This window comes from Squalius cephalus (genome assembly GCF_949319135.1).
Source record: "Squalius cephalus genome assembly, chromosome: 5".
NCBI lineage: Eukaryota > Metazoa > Chordata > Actinopteri > Cypriniformes > Leuciscidae > Squalius > Squalius cephalus.
The window spans coordinates 31,897,584-31,917,699 of record NC_137126.1 but is presented as its reverse complement, the minus strand read 5'-3'; the positions used below and the strand labels follow the sequence as shown (position 1 = coordinate 31,917,699).

At 40.5% G+C, this 20,116-nt stretch overlaps 1 protein-coding gene across 3 annotated transcripts; it reads right to left on the bottom strand.

Annotated features, from left to right (window-relative positions):
• Nucleotides 1-1,381: 1,381 nt before the first annotated feature.
• Nucleotides 1,382-20,116, bottom strand: coro1cb (coronin, actin binding protein, 1Cb). Of its 3 annotated transcripts, none has more exons than XM_079871749.1 (12): nucleotides 18,805-20,116; nucleotides 17,047-18,156; nucleotides 9,708-9,907; nucleotides 9,467-9,589; nucleotides 9,227-9,356; nucleotides 8,927-9,108; nucleotides 8,734-8,853; nucleotides 8,539-8,643; nucleotides 8,012-8,157; nucleotides 4,110-4,167; nucleotides 3,622-3,864; nucleotides 1,382-3,531 (listed from the first exon to the last, which is right to left on the bottom strand). In XM_079871749.1, exons 1-12 carry the CDS (start codon nucleotides 19,889-19,891, stop codon nucleotides 3,412-3,414), a joined length of 3,624 nt encoding a protein of 1,207 aa, XP_079727875.1. In that variant the 5' UTR covers nucleotides 19,892-20,116; the 3' UTR covers nucleotides 1,382-3,411. The 3 variants fall into 3 exon arrangements, with proteins under 3 accessions (XP_079727875.1, XP_079727874.1, XP_079727876.1); XM_079871748.1 differs by having other exon boundaries at nucleotides 18,310-20,031; XM_079871750.1 differs by lacking the exons at nucleotides 17,047-18,156; nucleotides 18,805-20,116 and adding an exon at nucleotides 15,002-15,166.

Here is a 20,116-nt window from a genome sequence, read left to right as displayed (position 1 = left end):
AGGCTGGTTGGGGGAGAGCCGAGTTTTTTTCCTCCTGCCTGTGCACTGGAGAACTTCAAGCCACCAGATGTAACAGTCTGTTTCAACAAACTGGGGAGACTCTAAAGAATATTCTCCAGATTTTTATTTTCATCCATCCAGTATCTTGAATCTAAAAACCCTGATTAAACCCGTTCTTCTAATCATTAAATCTGTTTGAGGGTGAAATACAGAAATTGATGGTCTCTTGTAAAATACTTTGGGTTTGTGTTTGGTCTTCAAACAGAAGCTATCAGATCCCTGAGGAAGAGGTTTATGTTTCCTGTGCTCACGTGAATTAGGGGGTAGAGGGCACACGTGCCGTGAGCCACTGCTGGAACAATGGACAGGGTGTTGAGAGCAGAAATATATAGGGCTGCAGTTTGCCCTAAAACCAAAGAATAGCAATATAATGAGCTGAAAATGATGGAAAGGCTAAAGGGTACAGTATTTAAAATAAAAATAAAAACAATTAGAGGAATATTTGTCTGCAGGAACATATATCCTATCTTATAGTCCTCTTAGGATTAGTTTTCAATATGGCAGCCCTTTGAGGCATCTAATGACTTGTCAAGACATACAAGATCATGAAAACATCTGCTTTAAGAGCACCTAAGCTAATCTTGAGAGAGTTGAGGATGAAGGATGGAGTATGTCTTTTTCATGTCATTCTTTCTTTATTTCATAATAATAAACTTCGCTGAGAACAGACTTAGAAAATAGTCTTTACATGCAGTAACAATAAGTGAGAGATAATGTCCTTTACTAGGAATCTTGGGATAATGTAGGGGTCTTGAATTACCCCAAAGAGGTTTATTTTGCAATAATGATTAAAAAAAAATACAAATGTGGGGATGAAATACTGATCTAAATAATTTTACCTGTGCGTATATTATCTAAAATTTTCTACTAATAAAGTAAATACAAAACTATTAGCCTAAAAACAACAAGAACATTGAAACAATATCACAACAATAATAATGAAGTCCTTTGAGGTCATCATTAGAAATATTAGGAAACATCTGATCAATGAATGTTACAATAGATCAGAATCAAGTTTTCAAGATGAGAACATTTCATAAGCATAACATTTGGTTGCACTTTATTTTAAGGTGTCCGTGTTATAGAGTAATTATGCATTTAAGTACAGTGTAATAATAATTAACTACATGTACTTACTACAGGGTTAGGACTGGGGTTTGGTTTAGGGTTAGTTGCATGTAATTATGCATAATTTATAGTTATTACTACAGTATGTAACGTGTAACAAGGACACTGTAAAATAAAGTGTGACCCAGGATTTTTGTTTAACATCATTGTAAACAGTCCTACAAACACCAAGAAAATGACCACAAACTTCATGAAGAATTATTAATGAAAGGATTTATTGTAGAGTCAACCTTTTTTATTTTAGGTGAAGTTTGGAATGCATGCACAAGACTGTTTAGGACACAGATAAGTGCTCAGATTCATGGATGATGTCCTCCAGCAGTGGTCAACTGAAGAGGTCTGTCTAAAACCAGAAACACACATAGAGGCACCAATACATTTACAGTACATATACATCAGAAGAGCTTGCAGGTAGCCACTGCCTCGTAAAGCCAAGTTCATGTATCAGAGCATGTGTCAGCCCAATATTCTGAAACATGAGAATAATTCAAAAGTGAGGGCAAACATAGATAATGATAGCAAAAAAAAAAAAAAAAATAGCCATTTCCTATTCAAAATAAGTTGATACTATTTCTTTGGACAAAAAAGTCATGCAAATGGCAAGTGTTGAGCATCCAATGTTTCTGACTTCAAAGTGGTTGATTTCCTGAGGTGCAACAGTAATTTCATAATTACTATAAAGTTACAGCGGTAGGTTTTTGATTTATGATGCCTATGCATGATTAATGCATTTTGAACAAGTTTAGGTTTAAGTTCACATTCATTCTGCAACGTTACGTTATTGCTTCTGGATATACTGTATACTGATATACTGATTGTGTTATATTTTGAAAAACCCTGTTGTTGGATGCTTTATAATCAATTATGATGATCTCAAAGCCAGGCAATGGAGGAGATTACAATGTGCTTAATACTTCAGTGATCATGATCATCACAAGGGACAAGATATGGACCGATTTTAAAATCCTAAATGTTGAATTTTAATGGTTATGAGCATTTCTTAGATTTCACTAGAAGCACCCACACACTACACACGGGCCGATTTTGGGCCCAATTCTCCCCTTCCGACAATCCTAGGTAAAGTCCTGATTATCTTGATGGTTCAACAGATTATCTTATCAGATTTTCCTGTGGTGTGACTCAGGTGCGTTAAGGGTGATTGAATCTGCTCGGGTCCGCACTGATCTCAAATCGTAAATATCCAACATGTATCCAATATTTACGATCAGAAATCCTGTTGTGTGGGGGGAATCCCGAAGACAAACACGCACGCACTCTGTAGATTGTCACATGGAACGAAACGATACAAAATCAGAAAGCGAGCTGCCGGTGTGGTGAAGAGATGAGTCCCACCATAGAGATGAGTCCCACCTTAGGACCCAAGCAATCCGATTGGTTCAAAGCGCGTTTTATGGGTAAAACGACTTGTCCACCATGTTTGTTTACTCTAAAGTCATGTTTGACTGCAAAAGATTTTGCGAGATTTCCCGTGTTCACAGTCGGTTTTTCATTTTTTTTCCGTGTTTTTGTGAATGGAATCTGTTGGAAAAAAACTGTTAAATCTATAATAGTTTTTTTATCGTCATGTTTGTGGTCTCTCACATTTTGAAAATCTGATACGATTTAAAAAAATCTTTCCATGTGGGCCAGCCTTAAATCATATCCTTATCATCACCAATGATTAGTTTCTGAAGTACCAATGGCCTTTACAATCACACATTACTGCCTTTTCTGCTTATGTCCCACTTTGAATAGTATGACATGTAAATTCATGTTTTTCAATAAGCCACTATCTACAACTGGGAAAAACATATAAAAGTAGAAATAAAAGGAGAGGTGACCATCACCTCAAATTTGGCAGCACAACAAAAAAGGAAAGAGAAATACTGATTTGTATATACAACGACACTCTGTAACATACTGGTAAATATCAGAATACTCATGGAAACAATGTTACAATAACTAAAAAAGTAAGAACATTTTTAACAAAATGTAAAACATCTTTGCCACAATTTTGCTTCTGTTATGCGAATGCTTGGGGGAGACTTGGCAAAAAGTAAAAGTCCATCTTGGAATGTTGCTTGAAGTTGTCCATGTGAGAAACACCAAGCGGAATGATCGAGTCAAATTGAGAAATTTTGGCAGTGACTGACCTCCCCTGCCCACCTGAATCTCTCTCTTTCTCTCCATACTGATGCTATGGCTCAGACCACCACCAGTGTCTTAGATTGCCACTTTAGCCACCTGCTCTTCCAGTTTGGCGATTCTCCTGTCCTGCAGCGTGACCAGATCTCTAAGGGACTTGACTTCTCGCAACAGCTCCTCTAACTTTACTTCATTCTTCTGTGGGGCAGAATAAAAGAAACAGTGTTTTAGCACCAGTTATTAAGGGGGAATACAAATACAAACAAGCCAATGAAGCATCATCCTTACTCTGGTTATCTGAGGAGAGGCAGGTTTCTGAGGAGTTGCTGGCTCCTCCACCTTCTTGGTTGCCTTGTTATCCAGCAGATTTTTCTTGACTACTTTGAGGTCACGGTTCTTTCCCGGGACATAACCATGTTTGAGCGAGATCAGGATTGGTTCGCCATTCTTGCCTTCAAACCACTCCTCAGCCTCTAATGCCGGGTCTGGACCTGCTGTGTCCGGATAGAGGTCGTCCTGGAAGAGGTCTGACTGCCAAGAACAGAAGAGACAGGAAATACCGTAATGAGTATTTTGGAATCATGTATTCAAGCTGTTTGTTTTCTCTGAAAACATTTGCTGCCTTAATGTTAACTGAAATCATGTGCCTCCCCTTTTCTTCATCAATGAATGACCATTAAATCACACTTTTTATTAAGCTTTGCCATTATATTGAGGAATAACTAAATCATAGGGAATAATTACATAAACAGCAAACATAATACAGTAAAAAGTACCTTTCTAGGGACGGTCATGATAATTGGCTCACACTTTCTCTCATGAAGTTTATAAAACCTGTGAGAAACAACAGAGATGTTATTGGTGCCATTGTGTTATTATTGGTGCTAACAGCACAGCAATCTTTTTTGCTTCATTTATGTTACAAAAGATTTCTTTTTCAAATAAATGTTGTTCTTTTGAACTTTCTTGTAATCAAAAAATACTGAGAAAAATTTTTCCACAAAAATATTGACTGTTTTCAACATTGATAATAAGAAATGTTTATTGAGAAGCAAATCAGCATATTATAATGATTTCTGAAGGATAATGTGACTGAAGACTGGAGTATTGATGCTGAAAATTCAGCTTTGCCATCACAGGAATAAATTACATATAAAAAAAACTATATATATACACTGCTCAAAAAAATTAAAGGAACACTTTGAAAACGCATCAGATCTCAATGGGGAAAAATATCATGCTGGATATCTATACTAATATGGACTGGGTATGTGTTATGAACGAAAGGATGCCACATCGTTTGATGGAAATGAAAATGATCAACCTACAGAGGATTGAATTCAAAGACACCCTGGAAATCTAAGTGAAAAAATGATGCAGCAGGCTTGTCAATTTTGCTGAAATTTCATTGCAGCAACTCAAAATGGTACTCAGTAGTTTGTATGGCCCCCACGTGCTTGTATGCATGCCTGACAACGTCGGGGCATGCTCCTAATGAGACGACGGATGGTGTCTTGGGGTATTTCCTCCCAGATCTGGACCAGTGCATCACTGAGCTCCTGGACAGTCTGAGGTGCAACCAGGTGATGTCAGATGGACCGAAACACAATGTCCCAGAGGTGTTCTATTGGATGTAGGTCAGGTGAGCGTGGTGGCCCTTCAATGGTATCATTCCTTCATCCTCCAGGAACTGCCTGCATGCTCTCGCCACATGAGGCCGGGCATTGTTGTGCACCAGGAGGAACCCAGGACCCACTGCACCAGCATAGGGTCTGACAATGGATCCAAGGATTTCATCCCGATACCTAATGGCAGTCAGGGTGCCATTGTCTAGCCTGCAGAGGTCTGTGCGTCCCTCCATGGATATGCCTCCTCAGACCATCACTGACCCACCACCAAACCGGTCATGCTGAACGATGTTACAGGCAGCATAACATTCTCCACGGCTTCTCCAGACCCTTTCCTGTCTGTCACGTGCTCAGGGTGAACCTGCTCTCATTTGTGAAAACCACAGGGCACCAGTGGCGGACCTGCCAATTCTGGTGTTCAACGGGAAATGCCAATCGAGCTCCCTGGTGCTGGGCAGTGAGCACAGGGCCCACTAGAGGACGTCGGGCCCTCAGGCCACCCTCATGAAGTCTGTTTCTGATTGTTTGGTCAGAGACATTCACACCAGTGGCCTGCTGGAGGTCATTTTGTAGGGCTCTGGCAGTGCTCATCATGTTCCTCCTCGCCCAAAGGAGCAGATACCGGTCCTGCTGATGGGTTAAGGACCTTCTACGGCCCTGTCCAGCTCTCCTAGAGTAGCTGTCTTTCTTCCTGGAATCTCCTCCATGCTCTTGAGACTGTGCTGGGAGACACAGCAAACCTTCTGGCAATGGCACGTATTGATGAGCCATCCTGAAGGAGCTGGACTGCCTGCGCAACCTCTGTAGGGTCCAGGTATCGCCTCATGCTACCAGTAGTGACACTGACTCTAGCCAAATGCAAAACTGGTGAAAAACAGTCCAAAAAGATGAGTAGGGAAAACATGTCAGTGGCCTCCACCTGTAAAACCATTCCTGTTTTGGGGGTTGTCTCACTGTTGCCCATCTAGTGCACCTACTGTTAATTTCATTAACACTAAAGCAGCTGAAACTGATTACCAACCCCCTCTGTTACTTAACTGACCAGATCAATATCCCAGGAGTTTAACTGACTTGATGCTATTCTCTGATTAAAAAGTGTTCCCTTTATTTTTTTGAGCAGTGTATATATATACACACACACACACACACACACACATACATACACACATATATATACTGAACAAAATTATAAACCCAACAATTTTGTTTCTGCCCCCATTTTTCATGAGCTGAACACTCTAAAATGTGCAGTTTTACTGTATTGAAAAAAAAAGGTCTTTGTTTGTGGCATGTGGGATGTTGGTCCACTCCTCTTCAATGGCTGTGCGAAGTTGCTGGATATTGGCAGGACCTGGAACACACTGTCGTATACGCCGATCCAGAGCATCCCAAACACATTCATTCATGCTGACTGCAGGAATGTCCACCAGAGCTGTTGCCCGAACTGAATGTTCATTTCTCTACCATAAGTCGTCTCTAAAGGAGTTTCAGAGAATTTGTCAGTACATCCAACTGGCCTCACAACCGAAGACAACGTGTAACCACACCAGCCCAGGACCTCCACATCCAGCATCTTCACCTCCAAGATCGTCTGAGACCCGCCACCCGGACAGCTGCTGCAACAATCGGTTTGCATAACCAAAGAATGTCTGCACAAACTGTCAGAAACCCTCTCAGGGAAGCTCATCTGCATGCTCGTCGTCCTCATCGGGGTCTCGACCTGACTGCAGTTTGTCGTCGTAACCGACTTCAGTGGGCAAATGCTCACATTCGATGGCGTCCGGCACTTTGGAGAGGTGTTCTCTTCACGGATGAATCCCGGTTTTCACTGTACAGGGCAGATGGCAGTGTATGGCGTCGTGTGGGTGAGCGGTTTGCTGATGTCAACGTTGTGGATCGAGTGGTGGGATTATGGTATGGGCAGGGGTATGTTATGGACAACGAACCCAGGTGCATTTTATTGATGCCATTTTGAATGCACAGAGATCCCGTGATGAGATCCTGAGGCCCATTGTTGTGCCATTCATCCACAACCATCACCTCATGTTCCAGCATGATAATGCACGGCCCCATGTTGCAAGGATCTGTACACAATTCCTGGAAGCTGAAAACATCCCAGTTCTTGCATGACCAGCATACTCACCGGACATGTCACCCATTGAGCATGTTTAGGATGCTCTGGATCGGTGTATACGACAGCGTGTTCCAGGTCCTGCCAATATCCAGCAACTTCGCACAGCCATTGAAGAGGAGTGGACCAACATTCCACAGGCCACAATCAACAATTTTTTTTCCCCCAATGAAGTAAAACTGCACATTTTAGAGTGGCCTATTATTGTGGCCAGCCTAAGGCACACCTGTGCAATAATCATACTGTCTAATCAGCATCTTGATATGCCACACCTGTGAGGTGGATGGATTATCTCGGCAAAGGAGAAGTGCTCACTAACACAGATTTAGACAGATTTGTGAACAATATTTGAGAGAAATAGGCCTTTTGTGTACATAGAAAAAGTCTTAGATCTTTGAGTTCAGCTCATGAAAAATGGGGGCAAAAACAGAAGTGGTGCGTTTATAATTTTGTTCAAAGTACATATATATATATATATATAGATAGATAGTTCATGCCAGATATATAAAAGGTAATAATTAAGTAAAATAATAATAAACACAGAACATATACCTTGATAAAGGAGTAGATACTAAAACTAATGATCCATACAGTGATAATTAGTTGTCAAATAACATTTCAATGACCTTTATGAGCCACAGCATGATCAGTGCCACACTGCCATCCCATTAGATTTTATAGTTAATGACAGGCTAATGCCTCCCCCTACTGGAGAAGAAAAAAATCAAACTAGCAGCAGGAGTAAAGCATCAGTCAAGTCACACCACTGAGAACCATAATCACAACAATGCTGATGGCTTCAAGTCAGTTTAGTTTCTCTACAATATCCAGGTTCTGATGTGGCCATCAGCGCTTCGAACAACAAAGGTTTTTTTTAAACACTTAAAAGAAATACCTGTCCAGTGCAAACATCGCATACCTGGCTATCTCACACTTGTTGACGTCTAGGCCTCTTTTAGGCATGTATCCCATGCCTCTCTGGGGCTCCTTGCTGGAAAACGTGTTGAGGTAGTGCACATACGGTGCCTCGTCTGTGATCTCGAAGTAACGGATACTGCTGTCACCCTGGACCAGAAAACAAGCTTACAGTTTTGCAAATTTCTCCACAATGTCCTTTTCACAATTTTTTCAAAACTTTTAGAGAGGCCCCAAATGATTTAAATTTAGTTAACATAATCATAATTAAAATAAAAAAACACAAAACATAAAGATGTCTAACATTAAACTGACATAATGGTATTACATATAACAGAATTGTCAGAGGTACATATCAGCTCAAATAGGAGGGACTGTGACTATTGTCTCGGACAAAGAAGGGTCTTGGTGTCAAATAGGTTGAGGAAAAACTGTGCTAATATGTGTATAATTCATTTCAATCAATATGTTGGAGAATTAATACAATATGGCTGAACTTGCGCTTCTTGGGTCACATAAAAACTTGCTCACCTTTCCACACAGGTAGACCACATTAGTGTCAGGGTCATAGAAGGGAAGCAACACTCCATTGCTGGTGTCCATTTCGTGCACTGATATCGGCTCTTCCATGTTTTTCTTAAAGATCATATCAAAATATTTCATTATAGTGCATAAACAAATCTAGCTTTTTCAAAAACAGAGAGAAAATCCATTTGTTTGGCTTACTGGATTCCATAAGGCCAGTTGCCGCTCACTCATACGACTGAAGCCGGTGGTGAAGATGTTTCCATCAGCCAGAAAGATGGCCCTCATGGGCCGGGCCCCCTCATGGGCCTTATCCTTCTCCTGTGATCATCAATGCCAGTGAGACACTCAGAACTGTGAAAAAAAAGAGTCCTTTTGAGATGTTTTCACTTACCGCAGTGATCTTCCCCTTGCGTGGATCGATAACGCGCACTTTCTTATCCTTGCATGCGGTGCAAATGAGGCTGCCGTTGCGACTCCAGCAGACGCTGAAGATCACGTCAGGATGCATGTCCTCCAGGTTGATCAGAGCTTCTCCTGTGCCCACGTTCCAAACGATGATGAGATTATCGCATCCTGACGGAGGAGAGAAGACAAGAATGTTTTTTTTTATCATTCAGTCACAGGTTTTTGATCCTCAAGATGATTAATGCAAAGGTTTTTATGTAGCGCGCTTGCTTTTAAAATCTCTTACCCGCACTTAGCAGAACATTACGAGCTGTTGGATGCCACGTCACAATGCCCACCCTTTTGGAGTGACCCTCCAACACCACGGCTGGCTCAGAAAGAGCTGAGGTGAGGCCGTTCTCAGGGATTTGCCACACCTATGTAACAAAAATGGGAATATTTGAATAATACTAATTACTCTTTTTTTACACTTTTTGGATCTGAGCATGGTTTCTATGAGAGGATGTAGCGAAGGAGCTGGGCGTACCATTACTGTACAATCTTCAGAGCCGCTGGCAATGACGTGATCATTGTTCGGGCACCAGTCAATGTCCAGCACAGGGCCCGTGTGACCACAAACAGTGGGGTAGGCCTTGTCAATACGACCCGTCTGCAAAACATGAAGCGGGCAGAGAGCATTCATTTATGTCTCATCTTGCATAATTCTGAACAACTAAGATTGGAAAAATGATGAGTGGACATTTAATTCATATGCGGTTATGGCTTACCTTTTGCAGAGGCAGAACAAGGAAAGCTCCACCCCCACTAGCCTCCACAATAATAGCAACAAATTTGGGGTTTACCGCACAGAAGGCACTGTCCCAGGTAACCCGCGAAACCCTAATGTCATCATAGCACTGGTCATTCTTCACCGCCTGACCAAACACATGACGGAATTTACTCTGTCGTACCACTCGTCTGATCATTTCTGAAAATATAAGACGAGAAATGTTTTGTTCTTACTTTTCATAATGATTTTTTAGATTTAAAATAATACTTGTAGTAATTAAATATGTATTATCGTTACTATTACCTGACAAACCTGACAGTTTATATTTTGCAGTATAACAAAGTCATAATGACAGATAAATGTTCAATGTTGTTTTCAGACTTAATACTGACAGTGTATCATATTTGAGTAAGATGAGCAGTCAGCTAGAGAGCACTGGGAAACGGTTTTCCATTTCACTCTGTATAAGCAATTCTCCATAATAGGCAAAGAGAAAATGCAGTTTTGTGTGTGTGAATTTCATTGAGCCTCTGTGTAGAAACTTGTTATGAGAATGCCATGCTCTGATGACAGTTTGTTTAAATTATTGAATATATATATATATATATATATATATATATATATATATATACAGTAGTCAACATTTGAAGTGGATCAAAAAATTCATCAAAAGTGTCCTAAGACAAGAGTATTGTTCAAAATTAATGTATAACTTCGATGAAAGGTCACTTCAAATGTTGACTACTGTATATACAGGTGCTGGTCATATAATTAGAATATCATCAAAAAGTTTATTTATTTCAGTTATTCCATTCAAAAAGTGAAACTTGTATATTATATAGACTCATTACATGCAAAGTGAGATATTTCAAGCCTTTATTTGTTATCATTTTGATGATTATGGCTTACAGCTTGTGAAAACCACAAAATCAAAATCTCAGAAAATTAGAATATTACATGAAATCACACAGTAATTACACAGTGATACCATGGTCATTGAACCAGGTTTTGGTTATTTTGGCAGTGTGGGCAGGTGCAAATCCTGCTGGAAAATGAAGGAAGCATCTCCATAAAGCTTGTCTGCTGAAGGAAGCATGAAGTGCTCTGGAAATGTCCTGGTAGACGGCTGCGTTGAGTGGACAGCACAGTGGACCAACACCAGCCGATGACATGGCTCCCCAAACCAACACAGACTGTGGAAACTTCACACTGGACTTCAGGCATCTTGGATTGTGTGCCTCTCCATTCTTCCTCCAGACTCTGGGACCTTGGTTTCCAAATGAGTTGCAAAATTTGCTCTCATCAGAAAAGAGGACTTTGGTCCACTGTGCTTTATTAAATCCAGAGTCAACGCAGCCGTCTACCAGGACATTTTCAGAGCACTTCATGCTTCCTTCATTTTCCAGCAGGATTTGCACCTGCCCACACTGCCAAAATAACCAAAACCTGGTTCAATGACCATGGGATTACTGTGTAATTACTGTGTGATTTCATGTAATATTCTAATTTTCTGAGATTTTGATTTTGTGGTTTTCACAAGCTGTAAGCCAAAATCATCAAGATTATAACAAATAAAGGCTTGAGATATCTCACTTTGCATGTAATGAGTCTATATAATATACAAGTTTCACTTTTTTAACGGAATTACTGAAATAAATCAACTTTTTGATGATATTCTAATTATATGACCAGCACCTGTATATATACAGTGGGGAGAACAAGTATTTGATACACTGCCGATTTTGCAGGTTTTCCTACTTACAAAGCCTTTAGAGGTCTGTAATTTTTATCATAGGTACACTTCAACTGTGAGACATGGAATCTAAAACAAAAATCCAGAAAATCACATTGTATGATTTTTAAATAATTAATTTGCATTTTATTGCATGAAATAAGTATTTGATCACCTACCAACCAGTAAGAATTCCGGCTCTCACAGACCTGTTAGTTTTTCTTTAAGAAGCCCTCCTGTTCTCCACTCATTACCTGTATTAACTGCACCTGTTTGAACTCATTACCTGTATAAAAGACACCTGTCCACACACTCAATCAAACAGACTCCAACCTCTCCACAATGGCCAAGACCAGAGAGCTGTGTAAGGACATCAGGGATAAAATTGTAGACCTGCACAAGGCTGGGATGGGCTACAGGACAATAGGCAAGCAGCTTGGTGAGAAGGCAACAACTGTTGGCGTAATTATTAGAAAATGGAAGAAGTTCAAGATGACGGTTAATCTCCCTCGGTCTGGGGCACCATGCAAGATCTCACCTCGTGGGGCATCAATGATCATGAGGAAGGTGAGGGGATCAGCCCAGAACTACATGGCAGGACCTGGTCAATGACCTGAAGAGAGCTGGGACCACAGTCTCAAAGAAAACCATTAGTAACACACTACGCCGTCATGGATTAAAATCCTGCAGCGCACGCAATGTCCCCCTGCTCAAGCCAGCGCATGTCCAGGCCCGTCTGAAGTTTGCCAATGACCATCTGGATGATCCAGAGGAGGAATGGGAGAAGGTCATGTGGTCTGATGAGACAAAAATAGAGCTTTTTTGTCTAAACTCCACTCGCCGTGTTTGGAGGAAGAAGAAGGATGAGTACATGAAGCATGGAGGTGGAAACATCATTCTTTGGGAATGCTTTTCTGCAAAGGGGACAGGACGACTGCACCGTATTGAGGATGGATGAGGCCATGTATCGCGAGATCTTGGCCAACAACCTCCTTCCCTCAGTAAGAGCATTGAAGATGGGTCGTGGCTGGGTCTTCCAGCATGACAACGACCCGAAACACACAGCCAGGGCAACTAAGGAGTGGCTCCGTAAGAAGCATCTCAAGGTCCTGGAGTGGCCTAGCCAGTCTCCAGACTACCCTGGTAATCCAGAGTTCTCGCAAGAGCACAGGTTGAATTTGATCAGCGAGTTACTCTGGTGTCGAGTAATGATGCTCATTAAATATGCCCCTCGATCTGAGCTGCACCAATCACATCGGGTTATCAGATATAGGCGGGCCAGAGGCGAGCTAAACAGATGACGACAGTGCTGTGACTTCAAAGTCATTAGTAAACATTGCAAGATGGCTATGGATGAATACCAGATGTTTGAAACGGCTTTCGCCGCTACAATGAACGAGTTAGACTTGGCTTTTTATCTGAAACAGGAACAGAAGACGCCGCTCGAATCGTTCCTTTGCAAGAAGGACGTTTTTGCTGTTTTGCCGACCGGATACGGTAAGAGTATAATCTACCAGTTAGCTCCGCTGGTAACTAAGCGTATGGGGTTTATTGTTGTGATTGGTCGTAATGTTATCCAATTGCGTGCAGTGAGATTTTCAAATGCATGCTTGGTGCCGTCCCTTGAGCTGGGCAATTTTCATTAGTTGACGCCAGACCATTAATCTTTTAGATTTAGGTCTGGATTTCCAGGCTATCTCCAGACCTGAGCCCAATAGAAAATCTTTGGAGGGAGCTGAAAGTCCGTATTGCCCAGCGACAGCCCAGAAACCTGAAGGATCTGGAAAAGGTCTGTATGGAGGAGTGGGCCAAAAGAACTACAGGAAACGTATGATCTCTGTAATTGCAAACAAAGGTTTCTGTACCAAATATTAAGTTCTACTTTTCTGATGTATCAAATACTTATGTCATGCAATAAAATGCTAATTAATTACTTACAAATCATACAATGTGATTTTCTGGATTTTTGTTTTAGATTCCGTCACTCACAGTTGTAGAGTACCTATGATAAAAATTACAGACTTCTACATGCTTTGTAAGTGGGAAAACCTGCAAAATCGGCAGTGTATCAAATACTTGTTCTCCCCACTGTGTGTATATATATATCCTATATTTAATTAAATTGGACTTAATTTAATTTGATTGGATATGATGAGTTGTTACATAATGATCTATTTCATCTATTTCTTCTCAAACAAACAAAACATTTTTCCTTCATTTAATTTACATGTACTCAGATGAAGCACATATTTTAGCTTACTTGACAAAATTGTTTTATAGTGTCTGAATGCCTCAAATGTAAACTATAAAAGTAAAAAAAAAATATTTCTTGAACAGATATAAATTTGTAAATAAAATAGATAGATAAAATAGTTTATTTATCATCCAGGATAAAAGATGCAACTCAACATAATCTAATGAAACCTAATAAAATCCCAATGAGCTGCCAAAACAGACATTTCTTATGATGCTACTCACACCAAAGATGCTAAAAACTTATGCACACATCAATTCCCAAAATGTCAGTCTAGTTAGGCAGATTTTGAGACACAGAGTGCTTATTCCTGGCCAGTGTTATAAAGGGTACAAGATATAGGCCTACTTATTGATATTCATAATTAAACATTAACAATCACTGGTTATATGAGTCGTTTTTATTAATGCATTATGTGCATTATCTGAAGCACTTGCTGAGATGAGCCTGATTGGTGACGGTGCCTTCCTAAATAATAGCAACTACCATTAATAACAATGTAAATAAATTAAGACGATTCCAAACAGTGTTTGAGAGAATAAAATGCGGTCATCACAATAAAGCCATGGATGTGTTTTTGGAAATAGGTCAGATGTATGGCGGTGTGAGTGTGTTTGCTTTCTAATGGCCGAGCTGCGTTATTGATGATGATGGTGATGATGATGATGATGCTGCTGACGAGCATACCGGCGAAAAAAAAACCTCACATTAAATGTCTACTAAATCATAAATTAAGATAAAGAGTGAGAGATAAAACCTATCTATGGATGAGAGAAAGAAGATAATCGCCTATAGTGCAAGAGTGAGAATGAAAAATAAAAATAAAACATGACATAATCGATAGATGGGCAGGCTTCTGCTGGTGTGAGAAAATGAGAGCTAATCGCTAACCGAACAAATGAATGAAAAAAGCCGGAAAAGCATCAGTAATGCAGCTTGTTTTGAGCCGAGCATGTTTTATTTTGCATGCGCTGGCGAAATGCGACGTGCCGCTTTGGAGTGGAGGCGTGCTATCAACCCGGCACAGGTCATGATGGTCAACTTTCAATTAATATCTCACTATTTCTGCTTATCTCGCCATATGCATGATCATCAAATGCTGGATGTAGTCTCAAATGTCAGAAAATGACGCTAAATGCAGCAAATGCACATGCACGAGCGCAAGTTTTTTTTCGGTTAGGTAGGAGCTGTTTCCAGAGCTTGTTTTAAATCAGTGATGCTTGCTAAAATCGAGCTAGCATTCCAGTAGAGGCTAGTGCAAAACTGACCTGCCTTGCATTAATATGACCAAACGCAAAACGCTTACCTTTATCAGTACTAGGTCTCTCAGAGCGTCAAATTCAAAGCATTAATTTAATTTCTCTCAGATTCAGTTTGTGCTGGTGACTGTCTCAGTGAATTGCGGCTAGCCACAATAGCTTCCCTCCTCTCCTTTATTCTGAATGAACGGGAGAAAACGCCCTTGTTCTCCTCTCCCCTCCCCTCCTCCTCATGTCCTCCTACATGGACATCAATTCTATGTGTGTGAATGAGAGGTGTACACATTGTAACGTACTGGCCGACAGGTCACTGCGGTTTAAATGGTAAGACATCTTATGCGTGGAAAAACATTTGAGCATCTTTCCTTTGCAAACACTACATTGATTCCAAGCTTTTCCATCTTGTGTATTTAAACACGTTGTGCTTCGCCTTAAACGGAGCTAATAATGTTACAGGAATGGTAATTATGTTAAGAGTGAAAAAGGATGAAGTCATGCTCATGTTGGATTATGTTACAAAGTGCAGTGTGTCCTAAAATCTAATATGGAATCTTATTTTTCTGTTTCAGTGTGGTGTAGAGCTTTTCAAACTTTGTGATATCAAAGACCAAATATATCCTATAGTTTAAGATTAAGAGACCACTGCAAAATTATCAGTTTCTCTAGATTTATTACACACCCATCTGTTTGAATAAAATGAACATTTCTGATTATTCTACAAACTACTGACAACATCTATTCAAAATTTCACATATAAATATAGTCATTTAGAGCATTTATTTGCAGAAAATGACAACTGGTCAAAATAACAAAAAAGATGCCATGTTTTCAGACCTCGAATAAGTTTATATTCATTTTTAAACAACACAATACTAATGTTTTAACTTAGGAAGAGTATTTGCTGGAATAAGCCTGATTTCCAATCAAAGTATTCATGCGTCTTGGCGTGACCATCCATCTTCCTCTTGATCACATCCCAAAGTTTTCAATGGGGTTCAGGTCTGGAGATTGGGCTGGCCATGACATGGTCTTGATCTGGTGGTCCTTCATCCATTCCACACCTTGACTGGCCTGGCTGTGTGGATTGGAGCATTGTAGAACATTGTCAGAGCAGAACAAAGCCATTTTTCTTTCAGGATATTCTTGTACGTGGCTTGAGTTATGCATCCTTCGGAAAGACGTATCTCCCCAATTCTAGCCTTACTGAAGAACCACCAGATCATCACCAGTTCTCCACCAAATTACACAGTGGGTGTGAGAGACTGTGGGTTGTAGGCCTGTCCTGGGCTCTCCAATTATCGGCCTAACCATTAGAGGACCAGCTGAAAACTGGACTTATCAGAGAAGATCAGAATCAGGCAGATCTGTTTTTGTGAAGGACTTGTGACTCAAGCCACATACAAGGTTATCCTGGAAGAAAACATGCTTCCTTCTGCTCTGACAATGTCCCCAACTTGAAGGATTGTTTTTTTTTTTTACAGGACAATGCTCCAATACACACAGCCAGGCCAATCAAGGTGTGGATGGAGGACCACTAGATCCAAGTCCCTGTCATGGCCAGCCCAATCTCCAGACCTGAACCCCATTGAAAACCTCTGGAATGTGATCAAGAGGAAGATGGATGGTCACCAGCTATTCAAAGAGCCATTGATAATTATGATAAAAACATATTAATAATATTAATTTATAAACTGAAAAGAACATTCTAAACAATGTCAGTGTAATTGTGTATAGTTTTCTTATTGGCTGGTTATGTTGTTGCAAAGAATCATGCTTATGGTCTCACCCTCTTGTAGAAGTGCATTTAATGGATTGTTGTTAGTCTTATGTTAGATCATAATTAGTGTAACTGTGATGATACAGTAATGTTCAGGTACTGTGATAAATGGTATTATTTGTATGTTCATCTACTGTTGTGTTTATATATAATAATACATGCTATAATAAAGCATTCTCACCTGACAGACATTTTGGATAACTGTGCATATGTCTTACCTAAAACTGATACTCACTGAAATTTGATTAAGACTCTTTATAACCCTGTTAGCTGTATAAAAACTGGAAATGCAGTCAGCTTGAAAACCTGACTTACCTTTCTTTGGTGAGGATCTTCTTTCCATTTTATGTGGAGATGTTTGTACATGAAAGGCTGTCTTCATTTGCAATACTTTTTGAGTCTGGCTTCCCATAGCCACATCTGGCCTGGCTTCCATTATGTTTGCCCTGCTGTGATGTATCACTTTCTCCTGGATTTTGTTGCTGTCTCTGATGAGTTCAGAGACAGGTCTGTATCTGGACACTTCGTTTTCTTCTGAGGCAGAAGAATTACTGCTTGGAATTCTACAGGCGGCGTAAGGATATCTGGTTGGGACTGCAGTGAGTTTAGACTCTTCTTCATCCTCAATGTCCATCATGTATTCAGAGTCAGAGTCACGTCTACCATATTTCAAAGGATGTTCCACATTTTCCAAAACTGAGTCTTTGCTTGTTTGTATCTTTTCCGTGTCTGTTTTAGCAAATGGATTTTGAGGCTTCTTTGGCACAGGTGGTGGTGGGCCCTTTATTTTTGCTCTTTTTTTCAATAAAGGTCTCAGCTGAGACATATCCATTTTGTTTAGTTCTCTATCATCGACAGTTTCTATCAAGTTATCGCAGTCAGGTGCAACAATTTCATCATGTGGGGCTAAATAATATCTTGGAATATCAGCAGCCTCAGGCTCTATGGACATGCACATGTAGGATGGGGACTCTATATAATAAGGCAACATATCAAGACATGATGCATGTGCATTAAAATCCTCAGCGGACTGCAGTGCCTCCTGCCTTCTGCCCATTTTGATATTTTTCAGCAGCAGGTCCAAATATTTGCTCGGCTCGTCTATTGAATGAGAAGCAGATTCCTTGCGGCCAACAGCTTTTTTAAAGGGATTCTTTGGTTTCCTTGGAACAGGTGGTGGTGGTCCTTTGATTTTGGCCTTTTTTTCTGTCTGAGCGTCTGTGGGTAAGACGTCAGGGATCATGCTCTGTATTTCAGTGTGAGGAACATACATATGAGAGATGTCAGATGACTTCCTCGCCTCCTGATCAGGAAATGTATGAATATGAAGTGGTGGTGTGATCACAGCCGTGAAATAGAGAGGCTCTTTTTCCCGTTTCAAAGAAGCCATCTGTGTGACTCTTGCGGCGTCACCGCCATCAAAATCTGAGTGAGAAAAAGAGTTTAAATGGTCAACAAAAACTGTATCTAAACATTTACCGCTGGAAATATTCTATTTGACCTCTATTTCTGAACCATCCAGCCTGTAGATCTTTGGATCACAGACTCTTTTTCTCAGATGTACTTCTTGAATTTTACCTTTTTCTCCTGATAATTCAAATAATGGTGATGTATTGTGCCTTCCATTACGGTGACCATCTTTCTTGTTTTTTATGGATTTCGACTGAACAGCTTTTTGATAATCAGATTTACTGTCTCTTTTCACACATAGTGCATCTGCTCCCCACACTCCCTTTTTGGCTGGGTGAGGCGCATTGCTAACAAGGACTTTTTTAGCACTGGATTCAGTTAAACTCTCAGATGACATGACTGCTGAGTGCTTTTCCATGACAGTGAATGCCCCTTTGTCATCATTTTTCTTCTCAGTGTGAAACAAAGTATTGCTTTGGCTCAAATCTGAATGGAATGCGCTTAATGACTTTTGTTCAGAGTCCTCTTCAATCCTTAACGGAACTAGAACTGTGTCTGCATTTGTGGGTTCAGTAACAATCTCAGAGTTAGAGTTGAAATCTGTCATTCTAGACTTTAATAAACAAAGTTCATTGAAGGGAGTATGCAAGATGTTGTCCTTACCTTCATTTTCACCCCATGCAGGATCTACAGTCTCTTCTTTTCCCCAAAATGGTGTATGGAAAGTTGGGTTTCTTTTGTCTTTTCTGAAGTTTTCTTTGGGTGTTGCTGCAAAATGTGTCTGTGAGGCATCATAAGGTATTTCTTTTAAAATACATGTTGACATATCTAGACTGATATTTTTTTCCTCCTGTAAATTATCCTTCTTATTTGCACTCCGGAGCCATGGGCGACTTGAATGTGATTGGCGGATTGGTGGACATGTAGTCACAGTCTCCGGACATAAAGAATCAGCTTTGTCCAAATACTCAGATCGGTCCGGATAAGGACTTTCTTTGTGTTGAACAGTTCCAGCACTTTCTTTGCAAACTTTTTCACAACTTTTTCTAATTTTAGCACTACTTAGGGTCTCAACTTCCTCTTTATCTTTACCCTTTGAAACTCTAATCTCCTGGAATGGCTGTCTTTCAAGTAAATTAGCATTTTCTGATTCCAAAGAGAATTTCCTCTTTATTTCAACATTACCACTCATCTTTGTCATTGCCTCTGTGTCTAACATCGCATTGTGTCTGTCCACCAGCGTTTGTGTCTCATTCTTCCCAACGGTCATGGCATCATCTGTTGAGTCCCCCTGACAAGAACCTTCTAACATGTTTGGAGTATCCTTGAGGTGAGTTTTGTTAGTCATTCCTTCTGTTTTGTCAGGTTGTTGCTGGTCCACAGCAGTAGATATATCTGTGGCGGTTGCGTCGCTTGTGACTGTTTTGAATTCTGAGGTACATGGACCTCCTGCCAGGCTCAGTTGAGGATTTGGTTTCCTGGCATTCTGTGAAACATCCGTGTCATAACTCTGACTGATCTTTTTTCCTCCCTGGTCGAAAGAGGGCTCAGTGTTGTTGTCATCAGGTCTTGTTGGTTCCTGAGGACAGGGCTCTAGTATGGAGGTGTCCAAGTCAACAAAATTCTGGTCTGTTTCTTCTGGGTTGTTGGAATGTGCTTCCTCCTCACTGTGGTTTAGGATCTCATAGTCACTAACGGCACTGGTCAGGACGTCTTCTTTTCCTAGCTCCTTGACCGGTTTCTGTCCCATCACCCCTGTGAAGAACACATATCACCACCCATGAGTTCATGAATAGACCGTATATCTTTATCTATAATGAGCCCCCTCCCATCTCAAGCTCTCTCTTGTTCCTCTCACATCACTCCTTTCAGGAATGTTGCAATGCCTAAAATTAAATGTCTCTCAATGTAGCCACTGAGTCACAGAACCAAAATGGCAACTGGCAGAGTAGATCAGTTACCAGGTGCGAAGGTC

Bases quoted from the DNA above. Each gene is read 5' to 3' on its own strand.
- coro1cb (XM_079871748.1), bottom strand. From the start codon at position 19,891: ATGGGACAGAAACCGGTCAAGGAGCTAGGAAAAGAAGACGTCCTGACC. The intron at 9,590-9,707 runs GTAAGCCATAAC...CATGTTTTGCAG, and splicing joins TTGTTCTGCCTCTGCAAAAG to ACGGGTCGTATTGACAAGGC. The intron at 3,532-3,621 runs GTAAGGATGATG...TCTGCCCCACAG, and splicing joins CCTCTCCTCAGATAACCAGA to AAGAATGAAGTAAAGTTAGA.